The 22,099-nt window shown below is 35.8% G+C and overlaps 1 protein-coding gene across 1 annotated transcript in view; it reads right to left on the reverse strand.

Moving 5' to 3' along the window:
* Positions 1-22,099, reverse strand: part of LOC134794272 (transcription factor collier) — a 62,640-nt gene that overhangs the window by 18,686 nt on the left and 21,855 nt on the right. The window contains exon 7 of the mRNA XM_063766030.1: positions 21,097-21,165. Coding sequence (XP_063622100.1) covers positions 21,097-21,165 — 69 coding nt within the window. The remainder of the gene's footprint in view (positions 1-21,096; positions 21,166-22,099) is intronic.

A 22,099-nucleotide genomic window follows, 5' to 3' on the forward strand; every position in this document is an offset into this window, starting at 1 on the left:
ACGTTGTTTGCGTTGGAACGTTTTGTTTACTTACATCATTTCAAAAATATTCTTATACGGAAGCAAATAAGAATATTTTTAACTCGATGAAAGATAACAATTATCTATAATGTAATATATATGTTCACTTACAAGAACAACCTAGAACTATCATTTTTCTATCAAGTTCTTTAGAAGCAACCACAAAATATGTAACATCTTTTTACAAAGCTTTAGTTTCTGACATCAACCCTCTGTCTCACATAAACCTAATTAGGATTCAACATCTGTTTACGTAAAGTAATAAACCAATTCATATGTTCTTCTTTATCTGCTAGAGGCGCATTCACACAAGCGACGCGACAGGCGTTAATTTATTCGACTCCGGTCGCAATTTACGATTGTCTGCACACCCCCTAATGTCTACCTCTCACGGGTGACGTCATAATGTTGTGATTTAAAATTAGTGATACTATTTTAGTATTCAATTTACAGTATTATTTAACAAGGAAGAATGTATCGGTGTGATACAATCACAATTTAGTAGCCATTCTTTTTATTTATTTATTTATTTATTTATTTATTTAAAATTTAAATCAGGCAACAAGGCCCATATTACAAATACCTTACAGACTAACATACATATATATATATTATAAACTTAAAAACTAAACACTATTTATGCGACAAAACGGCGTGGCTCCGTTGAATCGGCTGTTCTTGTGTCGGATTCGGCAGTTTGCCCCGGAACCTCCGAAACACGACACCTTTCGGCCAGAAGTCGGCGCACTCGATGGTCTCTTGCAGCGGTCGCGGCACGCGCACCACAAAAGAGTTGAAGTGCACGTAGTGGCGCGATCGAAGCTGGAACACCCTCAGCGAGTAACCGGTCTTCTGGTGTACGTACTCCACCACTTCAGCAGCCGTGGCGGTGTAGTGGTTTTTATTTTACCTATGTTTATCTGCGTTCATTTTTTGTCCAATGTACTTACTGTGCTAAATTCACCAATCAATCAGTTATTTACGACAAAATTTTACATTAAATTTACATCTGGGTGAATTGTACAAAAATACTTACGTATTGTGTAACGACAACTAAGCGGTTTACATTTACACTTAAATAAATGTTTTAGCGTATGCTATAAGGTTAAGTACATATATGGTGTATGAATTCAGTAGGAACAATAATTACAACACAATACAATTTATATATTTAATTTCCGTAGTGGAAGCAATTAACTTAAGATTAATTACAGGTGTGCCCTTAACTACGCTTGACCAACAAGTTTTATTGCAATATTCCCTTTTGTATGTTTAATTAAATTTAAAAACCTTTTTTAAATAAGTTCCTCTAAATGTTTATTTCTTAATTTCACAATTTCAAAAAATAATCTGCAAAGACATACATGTTTCTATATAAGGGATGTAGATTGTGGTTTCTATTAAAGTAGACTTTTCTACAGAACGCAAACAATATCCACACGTAACGTGTTCACTTTCAGTTTCCATAAAAACTAAAGCCTGCCCTAGACCGGGGAGCGAATCAAACCATCCCCAATAAAAGTACGCGAATATTTACCTATCGCATCAAGAACAGAGAGGGAACTCCATTTTCCTCGTAAAAACTACCCCCACTTTTCATCCCTCGCATGTGTTATCAAGTGTCTGCTCTATGAATGCTATGGAATAGAAAATAGAGCGAGTACCTATAAGTACGACACATATATTCAATAACATATGCCGCGTATAATAAATATTGGTCTAAAGATTGAAATAATTACTGATAAACTTCTTTTCATCAAGAACTATTTAGTAACTATGTTTACCTTAAAAAATATATACATATCTATGTATAATAGTTACACAATCATTCCTACTTACTCCTCAGGTATAGTGTTATAGGTACTCAGTAAGTACCATATCCTCATTTTGGTACCTAAGCAAGTCTATAAAAAGGCCCTATTGAAGTTAAAATTCCTAATGGATCTGGAACAAAACTTTCCTTATGCTGAAAGCAGATAGATACCCGCGATCGAACTGAATCAATGACATCAAAAGTACTAGAATATATGTAATATCTAAACATTTTTCGCTCGACTATATACGTACGAGTACGTGGCCAAATCTTAAAAACGCCCGACATTCAAGATAATGCTCCTCTTCGCATCAACATCTTACCACGTCGCACTACTCGATGAAAAAAATCCACTAAGGCAGTATAGTGGCGAGGAGGTTGCCCTCTTTCGAGACCAGCGAGGGAGGGGCGCCACCCGCACCCTAGCGACATTCTATGTTTATTTGCATGATTTGCATCGGACATTCCTTGAGCGAGCAAAAACTTGACTTACGGTATTTTGGTGTGGTGGCCTTTAACGTTTTATTATGATTTGTGTCTTTCGAGCGTTATGATCAATAAAATGTTTGCTTAGGCACTCATTTTATACTTATGTTCTCATTTTATTGACGATTACTATAACAACGCTATGTTACCATTTTGAATGGGAAAAAGTAGTGTCAACTAAGTGGCGAATACAGTCTATCGCTACTCAGGATGATATTAAGTAAAATTATATACTTTAAAACAAACTAGATATTCTATCATAGAAGCTAAACGCACGTGCGGCTAAAAATAGTCGCCGCAAAATATCAATTTCACCTGAAATTTCGGAAAAACCGCATCGTGGAACATTCGCGCACTGACAACGGTCTCTTATAACTTTTCCCTTTTAACCTTTCCCCTCCAGTCCCCCGGGGAGGCGGTCTCGGGGGACGCCCTCCCGTGCCACCACTCAATACCGACACGGCATGCTCGTTCCAAAGACTAGACAGGTGGAATACTAGAATGGACTTTTGCTGAACACATTCGAATGTTTTTGTTTTGAGTGAATTGAAGTCTGATTTATTTGTTAGTAGTTGGTAAAAGACTCGTCACATTACTACATAGTCTTAAAAATATATAATGCATTAAAAAGTTGTAACATTGTATTGATAACGTTAATTTATTCACTAAATTATTTGATAATTACTTACAGCACCATTAAAGCTTCACTTCAATTTACACAAAATTAAGAAATAGTGCCGTATTCGAACTTCAAGATATTCACAAGAGACGACACGTTCTAGATCCATTCTAGATACGTTATAGTTTAGATTTCAACTAGTTCTCTTTTGCAGCTCCATTCGGGCAACCAATGTCACTTTTACGTTAGATAGAGTTAGATATCTATTAGATGTGAATTGGATCTCTAAGTCATATCATGTGGAAATCATTCAAGAGTATCTTCAGAATAGCGGAAATGTCAAAATTAACAGGTTAGATCCTAGAAATATCGTTATCGTATCTTGGTGATGTCTAAAAGATATCTATTTCAAAATCCGAATCGGGCCCTTAGGTACCTACATAAATTACGATAATATGTCAAAAAGAAGATTTATTTATTTATTAATACACAGTAGGTACAGAGCTTCTATCTATATCTAGACAGATCCCTGCAAAACTGTATTTACAGTTTATTAATTAAGGCTTTCTTATTTTTACTATACACATCTTTTTATCATCATACAATCTAGTTTAGCAAAACTTTGGTAATTAATTTGGTATTACAATACTTAGCTTAGCTTTAATTTCTCTTGTCAGATAGATACATGAAGATTAAAGATATTCAGCCATTAAACTCGGACGGAAACTACCTACCAGTCTGGGAAGTGTTAGTCTTTGAGCGCATGCGACGGGCCTATAACAGGCCCAGTTTTCGACTTTGTTTTTCCGCGTGCGTCCATAGCCAAACGTTAATATTTCAGTATGTACCAAATTCAAGGGTTAACTGCCCCGTCTCATCGGCACTGCAAATAGACAAGTACTACTTTCTGTCGTGCATTCCGGTACATTTGAATAACTTTTAGTGATAGGTATAAGGTTATCTTTTGGCGGTTTTCGAATTTGGTTTAAGTAAGTATGTACTTGCAAAATTAGAAAAAAAAAAAACTATTTTTATCTTTAGGCATGTTCTCGTATCCTAGTTTAAAAAGTTGTCTTTACATAGGTTTTGAAATATAGATTTCATGACTTGATATAATCATTCGGCAATAGAATTCTAGAGTAAAATTGCGCACACGATATTTTAGAATTCGAGCGCTAAAAATAATTAATAGCACATGTCTATATCTATGAGCCAAAAAAAAAATAACATTAGAACTATTATTTGTACGTGTTGTGATTTCAAATAATGTGTCCATTCGCTCAAAAATCTGTTGAATAGAATTAATGTAAAGACCCTGCCTACTCACACACATACATACCTACATACATAGAAAATATGAGTCACAATCACAATAGTAGTTTTTGGACGCGTTCGGAGGTCGTATCGCAACGCAGCCCGTCTCCATGGCAACGCGATAAAACCTCGCCTTTCACAGCCGCCAGTACACTCGAGGATATCAAAGGCTTTATGTTATTTTTAGGAAACCCTGAGTATTGCTCAAATCGGCCGTGATAGGCGAAAGTGTTCTATTCTTAAAGATTACAGAACTTTGGTTCGGTGAAAACGCCGTTTTAAAGCATCGTTAGGTATTTACATACATATATTGTTATAGAAAAAAATTGTTTAAGAAATCGTAAGACCCTACAGTATAATTTAAGTGTCAGTATACTTAGAATAGTTGTATAATTTTTTGTCAGCTGACATTAATGCAGCAACAAAATTTCCTTTCACCACTGCTTAAGCTGGTTAAAAATATGCCGGCAAACCATCAGAAATACACACATTTGAGGGAGAAATTCATCTGAAATTTACCCTGTATACTTGAGAGATACTCTTTCAAATCTAAAAGCGCTTGCTCGGGTCGGAGTAGTTTCCAATTGACAATATACCTACAGCCAACATCGGGCAATCGCTCGCGGGCCATAAGCCTTTCCCCGCCGCAGAATTCAGATAAAATAATGTTCTGTAGGTACTTAGGAATTGTGTTCTTTAAGCTTGTCTGATTATGGTTGAAGTTTTGAGGTTTCCCTGCCTTTTTAAAACTTTCCTTATGCTGAAAGCAGATAGATATTCGCAATCGAGCTGAATCAATGACATCAAAAGTACCTATTTTAGGACCTAACAACCATAATTATACACACAACATACAGATAACAAAAAAAAAAATTAAGAACTATTATAACAATTTCTAACAAACTTTTATGTTACGTATATGTTGTGTTTTATTAATACAAGTAAGTAAGCGTGCGGTTCCCAAAACACGTCCCTCAATTTGCCTGTGTAGGCACCCAATACAGTAACGCAGCAGAAACTTGTTAAATAAAAATTCCTCATTTGCATTTAAGACACACACCAGGCACTATCAAGCCGACCTCTTTCCAGCACAATCAACATACAAAGACAAGGGGCTACATAAGCTACATTACGCGGGCATCACTTCATTGTGGGCACCGCTCTAATTGTAACTACACTCTTGGGCGCCATCAGCCGCTCAGCGCTCCGGCGGGTAGGCGTGTGCCACTAATCTTCGACCCCTACATACCAATACTCCACCGAAAAACTACGATCAAACTTACACTCTAACTATATCAGCGTAAAGCTCAATTTTAAGTAAAGTTACCTGGCAGTATTTGCAAACGTAGCGAGGGGTTAACACACACTATCAACTCATTAAATTGCATCGCCTTTTTAATGAGTCTGAAAGTGAACAAAGGATATTGCGCGATTACATTAAGTACGTACTTGTAGCTAGGTGAAGTTTGCTTTCAAGCGTTTGTGTTCCAATAGAGTGGTTTCATTTACTTCGAGCGATCGACTTGTGCTTCTAATCGAATAGATCTTTCCGACCTAACCTAAGACCGGATTTGCCCAAATAAGAATATATGTATGATAGACTAATTTCAGTTTCTTAGTTGGTTGAATTACAGCTGATGTTTATTGTCAGAGTAGGTTTATTAACGATAGAAAGGAATTGTGCATATTAATCCGAGGAAGAGTTTTCAACATTTCCCTGCTGTAAAGATGTTTTGTTTGCATACCATATGACATGAGTACTCGTACTTTAATAAGTAGTTAGTTTAGGTTTAACCTACAAGTCTCGTTCACTGCTTATTCATTAATTGAAATAAAATCCATGTAGATCACTAACATTGACCAGCAACTATGATGTATGATGAACACCGAGCCGCATAATTTTATGAATAGATTGCATTTATAATGTGTCCATGCACTTTTGCAGCTCGCCGTACCTTGAATGTAACATAATTCAAAGCTGTCCACGTGTAAAGCAGCCACAGCTAACGACCTGCGCCACATAACCTAAGTAAGCAGCAACATATTGCAGACTACCCTCATATTTACGCGCCGAATATGCTATAAAGTGATATCACGTGATCGTTTCCCGGGTAATAGTTATAAATTACCCGGGTAGTTTATAAAAGCCGGTTAACCCGAGGTAAGCGGACAAGGAGTATAATTTATTATTGGGAAATTCGCGGGTGTATGAAAATACGCAGTTTGGGATGTTAACTATATGTGCTATGGAGATTATATTATTTAAGTATAATCGATTATTTACACAATGGAAGCTTATTGAGTATTCGGAGGACAATTTTGTATTGAACATGTTATTGATAGTTTTTCATTTTACCGTCGTATAATGCATGTAAATACTTCAAAGTAAACGTAACTACCTTTTCATTCTTTATAATTATAATCAAGCCTCCTAATAAGTATGGACTAAATAGGTACCTATACGAACAAGGATAGAGCGTGATGTGAAAGCTAATCGATGCGAAATGAATTTTGATTTGGCACAGTACGATTGCACTCTTAGAAATTGCGGATCATACAAAATAGAAAACCTCCTCATTTTAAAAATTGATTGAAAAGTACAACAACAGTACCCTATGCTGTTCACAATAATAGCAGCTATAGCTATAGCTAATGTGTACAGATAATCTAATCTAACCAAATTTAGAGTTAGATAAAGTAATGGGCATTTTGTCATTACATATTGGCGTGTGGAGTAAGAAATATACCGGCTGCAGCACTGTATCATCTCGGCCGGCCCTCGGCGGGGAGTTATTATACCGAGAAGTACAGTCTGCTAAGATATACATACCTAAAATATGAATATCTGTATATTATCCGTTATAACTTTTTAAAAAATCGTAATAGTCATGTCGTTTAAACAAAAGTAGGTACTGCGTAACAGAATGACATTGTATATAGTATATAGAGTATAATACGAACAATATTTTATAAGTCATAGTCGTAAGTACTAAAAAACATCTCAGTTGGTCCTTAAATAAATATAAATAAAATTGAAATTGTTGCCTAATTTCGGTTTTTGGCTTATATTAATGTCGATTGTTAGTATTTTCTTTTTGCATTATTATACCAATCTTATATTTAATACATAGTATGTACTTACAAACACATAATGAGATTAAATTACCCTGATAGGACTGTTATGTTTTGTTTATATTTCATATAAAACGTAAGTAGTAGGGGTAGGGTAGGGTGAAAATATATTTTACCAAATGTTTAGTCGCAAAAATACTCGTATACTTTCACGATGGTTTTTATAATTTCTATACATTTGCAGTAGAAAAAACCGCGATAACACATTTTTATACATAAATACCATAGAAATAGTTGCGGACGCGATTGTACAGTCGACGTCAAAGATATGTTTACACTTTTGCACCTTACTCCTTTGTAATAAGGCGAAAAACGTAAACATATCTTTGACGTCGACCGTACGCCGTTTCATATTCGCAAACCCCGCGGTATATTTATCACAAAACTTTCAAGGTGACTGAGTTCCTTGCGATCCGGAAATTATTTTAAAAGAGAACTTCAGTTTGACCCAATTTTGTTATACCGATTTGGTCAACAAAGTCATATTTAAACAAAAAGTATCACTGGTTCACATGTAGTAAAATATAACGAACATATATTTAATTACACAAACGGGTCTACCGCGATATAATTTCATTGTTTTTACCTTTAATTCCGACGTTTCAGCTGAGTTGCACCAGCTGTGGTCACGGAAAGACTGACGTCCCAACAAATGTCAACGGAGATATTAATAAAACACCACTAAACTACCCGAAATTAGTTTATAAAAATGTTCGGGGTAGACAAAGAAATTGCAGCTACCCGTTAAAGTCCCCGCGTAATCGCGGTAGACCCGTTTGTGTAATTAAATATGTGTACAAAACGCGAGAGTTTAAAGTGTTATATAACGAACATATATTTTTTTGTTTATATTGAGTCATTTAACCTAACAGGGCCCACTGTGTATTAAATGCACCTAACCTCCGTTTCAATCTACCTAATTAAAACCTTTCTTAAACCAAATAAAGTAGCATTTCTTTTATTTTATTGTTTTCTCAAAGAAACTTAATTCATCCCAATATACCTACTATTTATGCAACAGAAGGTTCAAATTAAAAAAATTGAATGGTGGGCCTTACGAGGTTAAAACTAACTTATGGTATATGGTATAGTTAGTTTGGGTCGGTATGCCAGGTTTGTACAGGTTTCTAAAGTTCGAATAAGGATGATGACACATTTTGCAAAATATAACAAAACCTAGTAAAATAGATAGCAAATGAGCAATTTATCACAATAATGTGGATATTAAAATAATATATGGAAATAATACAAAAATACAGGACCTGAAAGTTCCATAATTTAAGTTTTTTTTTAACTTCCAAGAAGGAAATAGGTAAGTAAGGATACCATTCGATTCCTTAAATTTTATCCAAAAAAAAGATTGTATAGCAACTATGTACTTACATAAACGCAATATTTCATCGACAAAAACGCAATTATCTTGTTTTTTCCATACAGTCCATACTTCAAGATGGACTCTCAGTGACCTTGACGTCACGGTCACTTATAGTTTTGTTAGGGGCGTTTCGCGAGTGAAGTACGATTGTCAGACTTTGACTATCATTTCTGATTTTTGTATTGCTTTATTGCAATGGATCCCATATAGACATTTGATCCTAAAAACAAACCTGATCGATTGATATCGTAAATGAAAATTTGTCATCTAGCCTATTTTGTACAAGGCGTTGATTCTTTTTGTACATATTCATGTACGTCAATAATTTTAATTTCATGTAAGCAGATTGTTTTGCTCCGTAGAAAAGTAATTTAAAAACAATTTTCATCACTGAATGCAAAAGCAAAACTTAAACCTAACAGAAACATGCGAAGGCTTTACGACCGAAACAATCTACATGGAGCCTGTTCTCGAGCGGAATAGATACAATAACCGGTAAAAAAATGTTGAAACAAAAACCAACGTGAGCAACACGCCGAAACCAGAACATAAACGTTATATCGGCGATCCAGCCAAACTGCTCTATCAAAATATAACGACCGCGATAAACCCGATGGAAAAGAAAGCAAACGTTTCCATCGAATTTCCAAAGATCGTACAATAAATGCATCCTTTTCTTACCATTATAAAATTCCTATTTCTATCTTTCTCGCGCTAGTGTTTCCTGTTTTATGGGAGAGTCGATAATATTCGGACCGCGCCGCGAGATATGAGTGCTAAATATTTTATGATGTCCAAAGTGTCGATGTTGACTAGGCTGCATCGCTCATCCATCTTTTTATAAAAAATATACCTTGACTTAGCAACTCCACTCACGCTAGAACTCGGATCCGGGTCGAGGCAACAGATAGGTACTTCGTATTCTATGACAGGTGACCGGTGATCCCGTGATGCTTTGTATAGAAAACGAAATGTCGGATGCCTCGCCCGGACCCGAGCTGTTCTAACGTAAGTCATCCTTAACTGCGCAACTTGCAAGAAAGCGGGGTCCTGCTTTATACAGCTATTATTTACAAATTTACAAGTTCAAACCAGCAATCACTACTGATGTGATTTGAACGCACTGACCAATGTCAAGAGATCTTTTGTTATCTAGTACAAAGCAAAGCTCATATTAGGTACTGAAAATTCATCTACTTAGCACAACAAAAATGAAAAGTATGCGGCCCACATAAAAATCGATCAACTTAATTACAACTCAGTTTTTTGTCACGTTTGTCTCTTACAAACGGTCTTGTCGTAATGCCATTAATCTTAGAAGGCTGGCAGCGCAGCAAACGACCTCCCGTTAAGACCCTCCATGGGCTGGGTGCCCTGTAATATGCTTGTATACCCCAAACGACGAATAACTAAACACCGCATCCGTACAAGCCAAACACGACCTTCCACTAATTGCTATTAGTGTCATTAACGCATAAACCTCGCTTGTTTTTCCAACCTTTGGTACCGGATACGAATGGAAAATAAGAAAATAAAGGAATCCCAGTGCGAGAAAAAAATACGTAAGATGTATTTTCTCGAAGAGAAGCGTGTCGGTGGCATTGTTAAATATATCGTCCAATCAGTATCCGTGGAACGAGAAGGAATTAGCGTTTGAGAGCGCACGGAGGCAGAGTCCTGGTCCACCCTTTTATGCGGTGTAATAAAAAAGGTTATTTGAATTTGGAAGAAGAATTAAAAAAAGAAAATGAATTCCGCACTAATTTAAGCAGAGCGAGTTCCTCGACGATTTTAGGGGGATCGAGACGATTTAATGAATCATGCATTTAAGTTGAAAGGTTCGTCTACGCTTTTAGATTCTTACTGCCGGTATCCGAAGAGGGTTTCATAATAGGCCTTTAGTTCAAAAATCCACATGTATTTGTATAATCAGTTAGGCTAATTTCTTACATTAATACACTTGACATAATGTAGATTTATATATACTTGCATTATTTTCATTATTTTATTCTGCAGACTTGTAACGAAACATTTGCCTTTTATCAACAGAACTCTTCCTTCTTCCTTCTTCCTCGCGTTATCCCGGCATTTTGCCACGGCTCATGGGAGCCTGGGGGTCCGCTTAACAACTAATCCCAAGAATTGACGAAGGCACTAGTTTTTACGAAAGCGACTGCCATCTGACCTTTCAACCCAGAGGGGAAACTAAGCCTTATTGGGATTAGTCCGGTTTCCTCACGATGTTTTCCTTCACCGAAAAGCAACTGGTAAATATCAATGATATTTCGTACATAAGTTCCGAAAAACTCATTGGTACGAGCCGGGGTTTGAACCCGCGACCTCCGGATTGAAAGTCGCACGCTCTTACCGCTAGGCCACCAGCGCTTCTATCAACAGAACTCTGTTAGGTGTAAATACATTTAAAAGCGTTATACAGGTCCCTAAAAAACTAATCACAGATAAGCGACCTCTCGTCCCTCATTGATCCTCCATCGGAAAGGTTACTAAGGCACTTCGTCTTCATTCGGGAATCCCTTTAAGGAACGTATCAGTTGTAATGAAAGCTAATTCTTTCATTAGCCGCCGTGACAACGGGAGAAATTGTAAGGCAAACGAGAACAAACGTCGACAGTTGTACCTACGTATGTGCGTTATAGGTTTTTAGTGCAGAGGAAAACTGTTGAGATACGATCTTAAGTTACTTAGAGGATTAGTAAATTCTATACAAATCTAAAAAGCACCAAGTTAATTTCATTAAAAAATGTATTGAAATTACACCTGCCCCGTTGTGACTCAGAGACTGCGGGAGACAAGAATTAAATGTATTATACCTACATAGTGTATCAGAACGATTGTAAATCATCTTTTGAATTTCAAGTTCAATACCCGAGTTATCAATACATATTTTGAAAGCTAGAGTTAAACCAAGAGAACTCTGCAACGATTTTGATTTGACGTTTGTAATGAAATTTGACGTTTAAAATAACACTTGCATTGCATGTGCTATCAAGATCGTTGCAAACTCCTGTTGGTTCAACTCTAAACAAGAGATCTCAAACAAAATTCTCAACCAAAACTCACCCTCACTTACATAGCTGTTAACTTATCTAAATACAATAACGTAGATACTTTCATTTTATACATTTTCTACTGCAGCACAACCAATACATTCCATTTATCAATAATATAAATCGAAATCCGATCTGACAAGGCGTTAATGGGAGCTCAATGCAATTTAAGATACCCCCGTTGGTATTAACCGAATTTCTTTTGCAGTCCCGTATTGACATCGAAATAAATCGATACATTTTATTGTTGTACTGTACGAGAGTGTCACGTAACTTAGAAGGGGAAAGTGTTACATTTTATAATGTTAATCCTTTTCGTTGGTATTTTCTTTCTTAGTAAAATAATGGAACTTATAATTTTGACTTAGCAATAAATATTTTATTGGCTTTGTAAAATTATCAAACACTTAAAAATAAATATTAAGTATTTTATAATTTTACATTTTACAAAGCAAACGAGAACAACACGTATGCTTTAAACTCGAAAATGTCGAAATAGATTTGGCTATCAACACTATAAGAATGATACCTATGTTAATACATAATGATGCTACGAATACCTATCAGGTTACAAGTTTTTTTTTATAAAATACGATTTTTTGGTAAGCATTTCTAATCTGCAAAAAATGTGTACCATTTAATCTGATACAAAATCTAATAAATGCGAATAATTTCTATGTAAGTCCATAATTTAGAAATGTCTAAGTGAATAAAATACATACAACTTATATTTACCGGTTTCTTCTCCCGTCAACTGACATAACTGCTGTTCTACGATATACGGTGTACGAGTACACCCCACATGATGTGAGGTGGCATTTTAAAGTGAAAATTGAATTTGCAAGCGACAATCGAAGACGCTGCCATCAAAGGCAACCCCTGCACATGTATGCCAAAACGGGTTTTCTACGAAAGAAAGTTGAAAAGTATACTTTCCATTGAACTCCTGTTGAATACATACTTTAACATACTGTATTCAGTCTCACTCTCATTCAAGATAGCTAGATGGATTTAGTATTAAATATTTCATATTCAACAAGCCAATTAAATATTTCATATTCAACAAGTAATTTCATTACTTCATTTTAATTTAACTAACCTAATTCGCGGCTTAAAAATAATATTCCCGAAAATAATTAAATTCCAATTCGGATTCTGATATTGCGTAGACCTCGACAAAATGACTCCAAATTAGCGACATACCTATCTATTTAAGAAGAGGACGTCTCGAGCCCATTTAATTAGTGACGGGGTTTTATCATCCGCCCTCTTTGGTTCTCTTCGTTGAAAATTTCAACTCTAATACCGCCATATTGGCGAAGCTTAAATTGGATGTAATGACAAAATTTCTATTCTCTCCAGTTTATAATAAAAAATCGTTTCCGGAAATTTGTTCCTGATCCTAGAGTACTTCATAAAGGTATTTCTGATATTTGTAAAAGTTAAACAGAATTCATGCGTGCCATCTTTGAAGACAAACACACCTAGCAGTTGGCAGTAAAACAAACTAACGTTAATTGTCGCTTTTATGATGGCTTCGCGTGAGGCGGGTCGGATGGCAAACAAATTGTTACTGTGACTCCGCCAGTACTTAGAAGTATGTATCTACTATTTCATAGGATACGGTATTTTATTCGTCTCTTTTTCAGATATAGGTAATTCATATTTTAGGTTTCATACTGCTTCGATCTAAAATCCTTTACCTACATTTTCAGTTTTTACTGTGACGTTTTTTATTTATATTATAATGGCATTCCAGTGAAGTTTTTATATTGTAAATAAATAAAACGTATTAATCTTTACCTCCAAATTATGATCAATACACATATCAACCCGTTTACAGTAGCAGCGTATCCTTAATAGGCTCACCATTGTTTTGTGATTGATATAAAAAACGGTTTCTATTTTTAAAACATCGTAGTTCATTTTCATATTCATTAACTTAATGACAACGGTATCATCATTATCTAACCGCATAAAGCAAAACATCACTTAAATTCAATTTATACGAGTGGCCCATTCAATTAGATATCTAGATTTGGATGTAATCATGCCTTTTTGCTTGATTGATGGTCTACAATCTTCTTCAATTTACGTCCCTCTAATTGCGGTTTATAAATGCACTTGCATTTAAATTACTATTTTGTCCATTAAGTAAGAATCACTTTTACGAGGGTCCTCTGCTGCCAAACTGCCAGAATGTCTAAGAATAAAACTTCTTTAAAAGATTTAAGTTCAAGTTGGTTTTCAGAAATACGCGTATAAATTATTGAATATTCCAGTGTTAAGTTATATGCAGTGCTCCATAATGCGCGCACCCATTACCAAAGCCAAAGCGATCCCCGACCAAACAGCAGCGTAATAGGAATTTAGCAGATGTTCCGGAACACACCTACAAGAGCATATGCAGCCCCTGTGGAGCTCAAGACGTCAGCGCGTTTAAACGCCAATTAATTATTAAGGGACAGAGCTCCTTCCTTTGCTCTTTGACGGCGACTGTACAACAATGTGGCTAGCTCTCGTGATTGCCTGCTTTGTAAATTGCATTAGCGTGGTCCGCTTGTGTTTCCGTTTATTTATATACCACTTGCGTTGGTTATGGCGCACGGCATCCGAACATCCGAACTTGTGCTCGAATGTCAATACTACTTACTGGTGTATATAATTACAAGCATCATTAAAACATAGTCTTTGTCACCTTGATGTTAATGTAATTGTAAGTTTATGTATCATTATTTACTCTTTACTGAAATACCTGCAAGAAATGCATCATTCCTTAAGGACTCAATAAGTCCAGAAATCTTTCACGGAGCGCGTTCGAATTCTTTTAAGTCCGTATTAGGTATAAGGGGCAGTAGAATTGCTCCATAGATTTGAATCAACACCAGGATCGGGCTAGTTGCAATTCATCATTATTATTCCAGACAATTTATCAAGCGGTTGGCTCGGCTCGCCGCCCCGATCGCACATTCTAACGAGATGGTGAATTTTCACCGAATAATTTGCGAACCGACGAATCACGTATTGGAATCGGGAATGAGGTCGGAATTGAGATAGAAGAGCTGAACATGGTGATGCTATAAAAGGAACTTGGAGAGTAAGGTCACTCAAGGAAAGAATATACTATATATACCTACCTACTTTACATACTAGTATAATACTCGTAAATCGAAAAAATTCAAAGACCTAAGTACCAACTTATAAGTATAAGACCGCCTGTTGCCTACCGTTTTGTGTGTACAGTTTCTTTGTTAATGGTGGTAATAAAGAATATTTGTAATGTATTATTAATACAATACAAATATAATATATTTATGCACTTTGTAAATTACGTCAGCGTATTGAAAGTATTACAGAAAAAAATCTAAAAACTTTCTTCAAAATGCCAAAAAGATCTGTTAATACAATGTTTATAGTAAACAACATAGGTAATATGAATATTTAAAACGCCTCCTACAAACATAGCCTTCTCATGTCATATCGTTTAAACAGTTTTATTTTTAAATAAAAATAATATCCATTTTTTAATTTTTATATTCTCTGAATTATAAATATCCGTAAAAAATATAACTGTTACAGTATCTAATTCCCTATTTTAGATGAGTATAAAGAGAGGTACTGGTTTAAATAAAATACATAAGAAATATTAGCATGACATTTTGCTTCGTCAATGGAGCGTCTCGTGCAGTGAGGGTCGATACGATTACCGGGCCTTATTACTGCGACTTTATCATATTTCAATTTACGATCGTCACCCGGACTTATCGAGTAGAAAAATCAGAGGGCTGAGTACCTCCGCCGATATAAATCAGCAATGAGACGTCTCATTACGGCCGCTTTGATTTATTGATCTAAGGTCAGATTTCTGGTGCCTTAAATATGCAGCTCTTAAAACAAAATTTATAAATACTAAAAGTTACAGAATTTTAAGTCGAGCATTAGATAAGTCGAGTCGGCGGCAAGAAAATGCTTGGTTGGAGGGAATAAGAAAACGGTCATAGTTGTTAAGTCTTACACAGTTTCTGTCGCTATCTCGTGGATAAGAAGCCTAATCACCGCCGTCGCGTCTGTATCGGGCCGGCGAGCGCGCGGGCGTTCCCCAGGGTAAGCTTTTGGGACCAGTATTCTTTTTTTGGTTTACATTACGTTGTAAGTGTGCCGAATTACTTTGCGTCCCGCTTTTTATACGGAAATTTGTGATTTGTCTTTACGATTTTGAGATAGTGTAAGTATTTGTGTTGTAAGCTTGTAAGTCCTATTTACATTTCTTTACTGTTCATTTATTTTATTTAAAAAATTGTAACAAACGCATCCACATAGTAAATTTAGTACCTAAATTATAATTAATACAGTCAATACAATATAAAATATTTTCCTTGTAGGACAAAAAAATATTAAAAGTCTTTTCTACGAATAGAAACCCCAAAGCTATTAATAAAGCGACTATGAACTTATCGAAACTTTCCCGTGTAACTGCATCGGGTCGCGCACCAACAAACTTGCTGCAAACTATTTGTAATACGAATTTATTGTTCTTGTTATACGTTAACACTGCAAATTTATTACAATATGAAAATCGAATTTGCTTTCTTTGATTGTGAGAGTTAGTTCATAATATATCATTATTTGATAATTAACTCAGAAAAATCATTATTGTGGCGATCTTTCTAGGGTACGATAAATGCCATTTACTAAATAACTTTTATACTGTTTATCAAATTATTTTGCATCTAGAGAAGGGTAGTAGAGTAGAATTATAATAAGAATAAGTTAGAAAGTGTTAAGAAATTCACAAAACGCATCATTTTAAGGGACAGGAGACACATTCGTAGCTTTGACTCACTTCATCCCCATCGTAAAATCGCAAACATTTTAAACGCACTTGGTATCTATGTAAAAATAACCTAATGGAGAAATCGGCCCCTTAGAAAAGAATTTATTTGGCGAAAAGGCGCAGCGGCGGCGGGCGTATCTAATGAGATAATATAATAGCCGTGATTCTCGGCAGCGCCGTTCGCGGGACCGAAAATTACCGGAAAACTGCAGGCAAAGAAGCGAGCTTCTGCAAAATAGCAAGCGTTTTATTTAAAAGAGTTTCAGTATCTACATCTCATTTTTAGATCAATGCAAATTGGTAGTTAACGGGAAACAGGATCGGAGTAAACTTTAGTGGTGTTATGGCTTTTAAGAGACGGTTCGTCGTTTTTATAGCCGGTGAGGCCTGAAACGGGAATAAAACTTTAAACACTAGACTTCTTAGACTATCTCCAGTTACTATCTAATGGCTAATAAATAAATAATCGGAAAATTATTAAGTAGATATTTAAACATTACAATTAATGAATTTTGATAAAATAGTTGCAGCTAGCCCCACACAACCTTCTAGGTACCTATGGTATTATAAGAATTAACATCTTAAAGTAACATTTCTTATTATAAAACTAAATGAACGATTTCAAGTCTATCGAATACCAGGCACAGGAGGGTCATATCGAATTGGAAATTGATTTTGTTGCTCCCGAAATAGGGTGTAAAGATCCCATTGTAATATAGATGTCAGCCATATGTCGAGCCATGTTTGCCCCTTTAGCGTCGACCTCTAGAAATGTTACCAATTTTATTTTCGCATCAAAAATAACAAAGGCTTCAATATGTCAACACCTTTATTTTTATTTCCTAATTTTTATGATTTTATTCAGTGCATAGGTTGCTAAGATAATCGTTTTGCTGACTGTACCAACCTAATAAACGTATGCATGTAGCAAGTTTTAGCTTATACCCATTATGTCTCTTTGAAGTGTTTTGCAAGGTCGTTTTAACGTCATCGTCAAATATCCTCAATATTTATTGACATATACCAATACCAATAAAAAGTGCTCGGAAATTAAACAAACAAAAAACGATTGTGGATAAGTTCCCATCAACCCCATCAATCTAGGTATGATTGACTCACTATAAAGCATGGAATCCTTTTAATCCTTTAATAGCTATTCCAGTCACAATATGTTTAACACAACAATTCGGTTTAGTACCAGTCCCCTCGTTTTACAGTCAAACAGAAACATCTTAATCATTACGCTTCATAAAATTCTTAAGTGATTGCCTGGGGGACGGTTGCGTGGCTGCGAATTGATTTTGAAAGTCCATCTTTTAATGTAATCCAAACCCCTTGAACACGCAATTGTCATTAAAATTACCGAAAAAAGTAGTCGATATCCCTGCACATTGCAGTACAAGTTATTTAATATTAAAAAATAGACGAAACCTCTTTATTATAATCTGTTAAATAATAGCTCAAGGAGCTTCAGGAAAAGTAAACTGGTTATATTTTTTACAAATTTATAGCCAGTTAAATAAATAAAAAATAGTGGAAGAAAACTCATTACAAAAAAAACTTGCCTTCAAAAATTTGCAAGCGAAACTATTTTTCACCAAACAGAAATACAAATTGGACAAAAATTACACAGCTGAAATACAGCATCGCATAAGTTAATAGTAGTCGGCCGCGGGCGCGAGCAGAGATAATGAAATTGTGTACAGAGGCGCATCGAGCCGCGCGTGTCTCGGCCAAAAATCCACTTAACAAATTGCTGCTGATTCGAAGGGTTCTGGATTGTTGGCCGCTTTTACCGTTACGTCAATTATACCGTGTTATCGATACCCGAACGCTTCTGTTAAACTGTTTTGTTTCGCGCGTCCGGCATGTATCAAATTTTGAATTCATGACGGACACCCGTTGTAGGTATACCTATCCCTGTGAGAATGTTTTTTCAGGATTTGTTTTAACGCGTAAGATGTGATTGTTTTTTCAACGTTATTAAAGGAGTAATTGTAACATAATTACTAACTCAAGTTAGAGACAATAACTTATGTAAAATGACCGTGTTTTTCATATAATTGAATAGCAGCACCTAGTCTATTATGCTACCATTTAATTTACTAAAACCATTGGGTTATGACGCATGCATAAAATAATTAAACCATCAAAAAAGTATCATGTCGCCGGGGCGGCGTATAAAAAAGGAGGATGATAGCAGCAAATTGCGAAAAACACGACTGTAATGAATTCGGCGCGGCGTTTCGCACGCAATTGCACAATTTCAATTATCACATTAGTACGCGAGTGTACAGGGCGCGGCCTGATGGATTATACAGGGGTACATTAGTGGCTTCTGACCGTGATAGTACCTCGCAGTTGTCATTCAATTAATGCAAACTAGTACGGGCATTGAAGAACTCCCACGTAAACAACGTGAAAGCCACGCCACCGTCAGCGATTCCAATACATATTCAACGAAAAAAAATCGATTGTAATCTCACACGTTTGAACCGCAGTTTAATTTACATCAAACGTTGAATCAAGGTTATTAGCTGTTAGGAAATTTCCACGATCAACTTCATGCCTCGCCGAAAAGCAAAGGAAAGTTCGCGTACAAAGGCTGCCGCTCATTTTTTTGTTTCCAAAGGTAGGAAAAATTTGAATGGAGCGAATTACAAAAACCGACGAACGGATCGACAGGGCTGTCCCGATGCAAATGCTATTTATCTAAACATTTTTTTACATACCTACAAATTAAATTACTATAGATTTTGGCAGCAGTAAAAACTACAATTAAGTTTCCAATGTTTACAATATTTTAATATTTCAGTAGACATATTGTTACCTAACTTCACAAATTCAAACGATAGGCATTTGTAAAACTCAGATTGTTTGACATCTAATAGGACATGTGCAAATCAATTAAAAGGTAAGGAGCTTGTACATAATCTTCCTTTATAGACGGTATTCTTCACATTGACCTATCGTAAGTATTTTTTAAATTTTCCTGGATCAATTTCCTCTACATTTACTTATTCATTTTCGCAACCCTACATTTTGAATATCGAACGACGTACGATCGGGAGACGCCTATCTCTATTGAATTCCCGAAAAAGGACCAAAAATAAAGGCACGTCCCGACAGCACCTACCAATAGTTCAATTCCATTGAAATTTCGATATTTGTCAGTCTGAGTAGCTCGTGGGCTTTAATCTAAACATTCGAAATTTAAATTTATGAATGACACAGCGTGAGCGCGTTGGGGTATTTTAGGCGGCTTTTGTTTTTATTTCGGCAGCTAATTAAAGGGCGTATTTTAGTGGTATTTTATGAATTTGATTTTGATCAAAATATGAAGCTAGCCGCAGATGTAGGTAAGCGAACGACGTGCTCAAAATGGCCTGCTCACGACCCTCTTGTAATAAAAATTAGGTTTGAACCATTGTATTAATGCTACCTATAATTATTGTAGCTATATTCACTGCTAATTTAATATGGCATTTAGGTAAACTGCGTTGGCCAATGCTATAATACTACCAATACTACAAAAAAATCAGAAATTCAAATTTAAAGTGCAACATTTATTCTGCAAGTAGGCTTTAAACGATTTTATAGTGGCGTGAAAAATACACAGAAACATTTATAAATACATACAATTCGTTTTAAAAAATACGCCCGCAGAATGTTTCAACTTTTTCAGAGATTCGCAAATAAGTGACATACCTATGAGATACGTACTTTGTACATTTCATTGTTCTCAAATCATGATTGAGTGGTGTAATGAAGATAAACTTTTGCCCCGCAGATTTCGAGGCAACAAAAATAGCCAAAGTGCAAAGCGAACCGAACACAAAGTTACCGAATCGGGGAAATGCATTTGCCTGAGTTTTGAGATTGATTAACATTTCTGTAGGTACGTTTAATTTCACACCCTTCATTTTGTAATACAAAGAGGAAGTTAATGATAAATACTTATATGACGTTGGTTTTAAATTTAGTGGAATGTATTGGGAATATACCTAGGCTTTATAACGTGTTATATTATTAGATTTATTACTTAGGTATATTGCACCGACGGTTGGCGGGTGAGTTTCAAATTGTAAGTATTAAGCTTTCCTTTAAAATTGTAAAGACATTAGTATCGTCCTGAAATTACATATTTGCCTACATATCCTCCTAAGGCCCAAGGCCCTACCTATAGTACCTCATCATTCTCATCAGTTTGATGAAATTTAAATCCTATTCAATTGGAACAGAGTCGCTTCTGCTTTGTTTCGTTCAATTTTCCAACAACGCAATATCAACTCTATTTCCTACACTATAGGTTCAAATTTCAATGGCTAATTTTGTATTTTTCTTTTGCATGGCTGGGCCTTAGGAGGATATTATAACCTTTTGGATACAAATATCATTATTAAAATGTCCGGTACAAAGTTTGCAAACACTTACCTATCTATAATAACAGGATCCGAAGGAGTCTCATTTCTGTTGCCGCAACTCTTCTTGTCACAACACCGACTGAAATAAAACGTACATTTTAAAACATCGTCAGTTAGTTGAGGATAAAATTGTTTAACTATGCACACGTACAATTCAGTTAAATCTAGTTTGTGATTGGCATATAGTATTAACATTTCACTTTCATCCTCCATCCTTATCATAATAATTATATTTCTGCAAGGTGCCGGGGGGTAATTTCGACTGCGGGGTAGTTTCAACTAATCGAAATATTATCTTCCATATTTTACATTATGCATGGCATGGCAAAGCATGACGAGCTCTGGTTGGACCAACTTAAGCAGAAACTAAATCGCAGAGCTGCTGGACCACCCCAGGAGTCAAGACACGTCTGTGATCGATGCGGCAAGAAATGCCGATCGGCTATTGGTCTATACAGTCATGGCAGTCGATGTAGGCTGTAGACTACCTCCTCAAAGTACCTTCTTTAGTCGCAGCAACTATCATCTGCAAAGATGCTGTGGCCAATGATGATGATATATGTCCAGATAGCGAGAAAGATGAGTTGTGTGTGACTCTAGTTAATAATGTAAAACATGGAAGATATTGCGATTAGTTGAAATTATCCCGTAGTCGAAATACGCCCCCTGCACCTCATAGGTATTGTTGCACAAACTATAATCTTCGTCGACTTTTTCCACGTCCGTACATCTGAAGGGAAGAAAATCAATAATATTTGTGCCGAAGGGTTCCGTATCATTTATAGTGCTCCCAGTATAATGCGTCGCGAGTGAAAAGGTTACGTGGCCTTTAAATTAAATAAAATCCCGCGCAAATGCTGTTTGATAGAGATTTTAGGGATTCGAAAGTTCTCGCAACCGTTGCTGGATAAAAGCGTAAAGAACTATAGAATACTAAAAGTCAAACTAACAAATTAAATACCTAGTCATGTCTTGTAGTCAATATATTATAATGTTAAAATGAATGGGCCAAC

Source organism: Cydia splendana, chromosome 10, assembly GCF_910591565.1.
Source record: "Cydia splendana chromosome 10, ilCydSple1.2, whole genome shotgun sequence".
NCBI lineage: Eukaryota > Metazoa > Arthropoda > Insecta > Lepidoptera > Tortricidae > Cydia > Cydia splendana.